Below are 5,513 nucleotides of genomic sequence, written 5' to 3'. Positions count from 1 at the left end.
GAGGTACAGCCAGCAGATACTTGATACGTGTTTACGTGAATGGTTTTTTGAAGGGAGAGTATGTTTCAAATTCTGGTAAACAATGTGGTAGTCAGCCATTTTCATTTCTAGAATATGGCCCAGGTTAGTTGACTGTAGTGAAATAGAATCCTGCAATGCTTTTCTCTTCTTTTCTCTTCTGGTATTGTGGATTCCTAGCTGGTATAGTTAAAACACTGTAATGAAGGATAGTTGGAGTCCTCTGAATAAGGACTTGGTTATTTAGGACTTACCAGTTACCTTGTTTTGTTTCGTTAGCCCAAAAATATTCTTTATTCCTTGCATTTCTGTAGAGCGAGTTTTCGTGAATACAGATATACCTGTGGCCTAGTCATAAGTGTAATATAAAACACTTGTTTCGCTTACACTTAGTTACTACTAAAAACATTGATTTTTCTTTGCCATTCTGCAGTACCTTCTCCAGGCAAATTCCGCTCCCCTGCAGCACCATCTCCTTTGGCTCTCCGGCAACCAGTAAAAGCATTTAGTAACCATGGCTCTGGTTCTCCTGGTAGCCAAGAAACAACACAGCTCACACAGACCACCTCCTCACCTGGGCCTCCCATGGTTCAGAACACAGTCCCAGCAAATCCTCCCAACAATATCAACAGCACTACTCTAACCAGACCTGCAGGGACAACCGCAATGAGAAGTGGCTTGCCCAGACCCAGTGCCCCTTCTGCTGGGGGTATACCAGTGCCTCGCAGCAAACTTGCACAGCCTGTTCGCAGGTAAGTGACAGATGTTCTGTTTCAACAATCTTGAGCATAGGAAAGTGGGTACTTTGGAATTACATTCATCACTGCTTGTGGTAGCAAACCTAGAGAGTCCTAATGGGTTCCCATTAGAGTCTTAGTAGAATTAGAATAAAACGTTATTTTGTTGTTTTAAAGAAATCGTCGCTTAAGACCCTAGGTTTCATTCCACTTTGGTCAGCTAAAATTCCTAATGCCTAACCTGATTAGGCATCTGTGAGAACTCCTAGAAAAAAATTGTTAGAACCACTCCATTTGGTTGTGATATTTGTTCATTTTGAGTATGTTATTCGGTAAAGGTAAAGAAGCATATTCGATAGAACCTAGAGTGATATTTAAGATAAAACTTATAGCTATCAAATCTGAGTATAATCTAGGAGGGTGGTTTTCAAACTTTGATACAATTCAGAATCTTCTGTAGAATTTATATAAATGTAGAGGTCTAAGTTTTACCCCCAGAGAGTAGACCTAGTATGAAAGCCAAAATCTGTCGGTAATTTTTTTGTTTATCTGTTGAATATTCAGGTAATTCTGAGGCCAGCCAGGCTGGGAACTATGCATCTGTGTAATTGTAGTATCTGCCTTTCAGGAATGTGATTACATCACCATCAGTAATCTTAGGAGTCCAAACATAATTAAACTTTAAATATTTATTTGCATGGGAAAAAATGGCTTTCATCTTGTAAGCATTTAAAATGAATTACCTGTATCATTCATTCTAAGATAAATGTATTACATTTCTGAATTCAGTAGTAGAGTACGACAGCTTTTTGCTGTACACTGTGCTAAATAACTTATTACATGTACCTTATTGAATTTTTACGGTAACACTAAACATTACAGTAACAAACATTAAACTGTTAATATCCCTATTTTTCAGAGGAGAATATTGAAATTTGATGAGGTTAAGTAATTTGCCTAAGACTACACAACTCAAGGCTTTCAGTTCTATGTCTGATTTAAAAGTCCATTTAAGCACTACGTCATTTTGTTCTCTAAGTGATGGTGATATTAAGTCTCTGCTGTCACATTCATCACTCTGCCGCCCTCAGATTAATTAAAATGTTGATGATCCATGCAGTTGGAAGAGACGAGACAGTCTTTTTCTTTCTTTTACTATAGTAGCTGTGTTAACAAAAAGATGTTAGTGAAGTCACCTGGAAAGTTGGAAATGCCAAGTGTGGAACAGTTGTGCTAATAGGCTGTTTTGAGCTTTGATCTCAGTAGTCCCCTGGAACAGCCTTCATTGGATCGGGATGCCACCTGCAAAGTAATTAATATATGTGGGAGATAGTATGGTAATGTTTAATAAGCCTTACAAATCACTTTATAAATTTGCTTTATTTCAGATCCTTGCCAGCTCCTAAAACCTATGGTAGCATGAAAGATGACAGTTGGAAAGATGGCTGTTATTGACCAGCAAAGATGAGAATGCAGAGTTCCACAGCTTCATGGATACCCCTTCACCAGGCTAAAAGACAACTTTTATATGCAGACTGTTCAGATAAGACTCTCGGGATTTATAGATCCCAGCCCTCTCTGTCTTAATTAGCACAAACTGACAGAGATGATCAAGCAGCACTTTAATGACATTTAACATCAGATGTGTTTGGTAATCATACAATCACTCTCCATGGAATCACATTTAGTTTTGTTTAATAGAAACTAAGTTGATTTTTTAATATTTGACAGAGGCCAATATCTGGGCAAAAAACTAACAGATGCCAAAGAGAAATGCCCATTTGTAAATGAGAGAATACCTTTGTGCACAAGAAAATGGTGAATTCAAGCTATCCAAAACTTTACATTCAACCTAATTTACTGTATAAATAGCATCAATAAATATTTGTGTTAATGAGAACTAATATTCTGACTAATTATCTAAAATGTTTCACTAGTGTTTCACAAGTACTCCAAGAAACTAAATTGAGATGGAAGGGAAGATGGGGATGGAAAGAAATCTAGCCTAGAGATTTCAAACATGATACCTAAATTCGTGAGAATTCTGTAAATTATTTTTTGCAGATTCATCAGAAAAATTGTCATTTTGTTTAGTCTTAAGTTTTGGATGTAGCTCACCTGTTACCACCACCAGATAACGTTACACCGTGCGTCCACCGTGTTGCGTTGACACATCGGACTTCTGCGTGTTTGTTTTGATTGCCAAAAGGGCTTAATATCAGTTGTACAATCTTTCTAAACTTTATAGCTCCTGGCTCAGGAAAGATAGCCTTTGCTATTGAAGCCAACTTCTTCACATGCTATTATATCTGTTACAGAACTGAGAGATCGTGTTTTTATTAGCAGGTTTCCATGATCGGAAAGAGCAAGTAGTATGTGTCTTTATTCTTGGTATAACTAACACCGCCTCAGTGCTTACAACCTGGAACAAAACCATGCCATGAGAGAGAGGGGGATAAAAAAATCTATGCACTTAACTTACAAAATCTCTGGTAATGACAGTTGTATTGTTATTATTAATTGACACAACAGTCTATTATGTGGTAGGAAGATATAGCCTGCTGAATCCTACTTAAGTTGATCCACTTTAAACTAGGTAACTGTGTAAAACCTCCTTTGAAAATACTGTCCCTTTTGACTTGGATTCTGCCTTACGTTAATTTTTACATTTTTGGTAATAAATGAAACCCACTACATATGACTCTAACCTGTTAAATACTTGCTCTCTAGTGGCCCTTGTATATATCCTGGAAATCACTCTTTTCAGTTTTATTAGACAATTACCAGACTAAAACTTTCTTCAGTGGGCTTCTCATTTTTCATGGTGAGGTCTGTTTTAAAATACTTAATTTGAATGGCTCTGAAATATTGGCAATCAGGTTACCTAATGGATTTTAAGAGATTTGAACGTAAGTTCATTTCCTGTTAGTCAAAGACATTCTGTAAGTTGGCAAAAGAAATTGAGAGACAAATGAAAGACTTTGATATTCAGGATAGCATCGAAGTTGATAGGGTGAGAGAATGATAAAACCAAGACCCCCATTCTAGCTTGACCACTAGGGAGTCATTCAGTTAGCACATCCAGCTGGAGATTTAAACTGCCAGTGCTAATGTATTTTGGTGTATAATGCAAGGAAGAAATTTCATCCTTGAATTTGAGGGTGATGAGTGTGGGTCAGGGAAGGGTGGCGTCAGAATTCGACATGATGATAAACTAAAAAAATGTTGCTTTTCAGAGGAAGATAAAGAAAGCATCTGCTTTGGTTGGGGGGTATCTCATGTAAAAATCTAAATAAAAGAACTAGCCACTGTCTCTTTTTAAAACCATATGTACACAAAACAAAATAGGTCTCAGTTTCAGTGCAACGTTGCAAAAGAAAAATATGCTGCAATCTAATAATTACAAGGAATTTTAACTCTATTTGAAACACCCATTACATTAAGTTAGATTATCTGTTTCAAAAGGAGTATTCAGGTTATTTAACTTTCTTTTTAAATGGCTGCATCAGAAAAAAAATGTCTATTTTTTTTTAATTAAAATACTTCATCACTTGTTAAAAACGTATTTGGATCTGAGTTGGGTAAAGCATTATTTTACCTGCTGTTATACTGCCACAGACTATTGGTTTTTAGGTTCCTAAAGAGAAAAATTGCCTTTTTACTAGAAGGCCTTTGTGTATTGCCAATTTTTCTGTTTGGGAAAATCTAAGGATTCACTGTGGTTAGTCTTACAGAAGAAATGTGGATTTGATAAACTAGTGCCTATGATTTTAACTTATGTTTGATATATAGTAGTAAGGGTTTTAATGAATGTTGATTGTTTTTCTGTGCCAACAGCCCAGAATTGTCACTTATATGTAAGCAGAAAGCTATGAGCTCTGCTTCCAAAGTTATTTAATTTTCTCAGTGTTTGAATGTTATTTTTTTGTAAGTGTGTTAATAAAAGTGTAAAAATTGGAAAAAATATAAATATTCTTAACTCAAGCATTTGCTGGATCATTTTTCTACAGAACTTGTTTGTATAATATAAAACACTCTGAAGAGTTGACTTTTTTCAGTTTTCATGCCCTGGAAATCACATTTTGTACAACTGGGGACCATTCATAATTGTCAGACTTTTTAAAATTATCTCAATACATCACTTTTATAAAAGAGTTTTTTTGAAAGGAAATTAGATACATGTGTCCCCAGACATTTGTATAACTCTAGTATGATCTAGACTATGTATGTTTGAATTTTTATTGAATGTACAGACATCCATTTTTGACATTACGCATGGTCCTTTTAGATCACATGAAGTTTGATTTGCAAACATTTCTATAGCTGAACTTGTATGTGTGGTTGCCTCCTTAATAAAACAGCCTGACCATAATGTTTATTATTAAATTTATATTTGTTTTTTCAAGTGTTTTATGAATTTCTGGATATGGTAAGATTCCCCAACCCAAGTTGCCTACAGTTGATTTTAATAAATTTCTCAGTTGATTTTTTTTTTTAAGCACACAGACCCAAGTCATACTGCCCTTTCAAACTTGATCTTCATGAGTTGAAATATATCCTGTTATATTCTCCTTGTCCTAGTTATTTCATATTTGAATTATTTGGAGTATATTTATAGTTTACTCAAAACTGGTATGTTCTTGGAACTTTGTCACTTGCTGTGAATTGATACCTACTTTTAAAAAGCCAGCAGATGTAAAACAAGCAAAAAACCATTATATATGAGTTTCCAAAAGGGAAAATTATTACATTTTTTTT

General features: G+C 35.3%; 1 protein-coding gene across 1 annotated transcript; it reads left to right on the top strand.

Moving 5' to 3' along the window:
- Positions 1-411: 411 nt before the first annotated feature.
- Positions 412-5,141, top strand: LOC117797945 (SLAIN motif-containing protein 2-like; the record flags this gene model as incomplete). Its single annotated transcript, XM_034650375.1, has 2 exons — positions 412-770; positions 2,144-5,141. Coding segments are annotated over 2 exons (426 nt in total), but the record flags the coding sequence as incomplete, so codon positions are not given.
- Between the last annotated feature and the right edge of the window lie 372 nt (positions 5,142-5,513).

This window comes from Ailuropoda melanoleuca, unplaced genomic scaffold (genome assembly GCF_002007445.2).
Source record: "Ailuropoda melanoleuca isolate Jingjing unplaced genomic scaffold, ASM200744v2 unplaced-scaffold197, whole genome shotgun sequence".
Lineage (NCBI taxonomy): Eukaryota > Metazoa > Chordata > Mammalia > Carnivora > Ursidae > Ailuropoda > Ailuropoda melanoleuca.
This window is presented reverse-complemented; position numbering and strand designations above follow the sequence as displayed.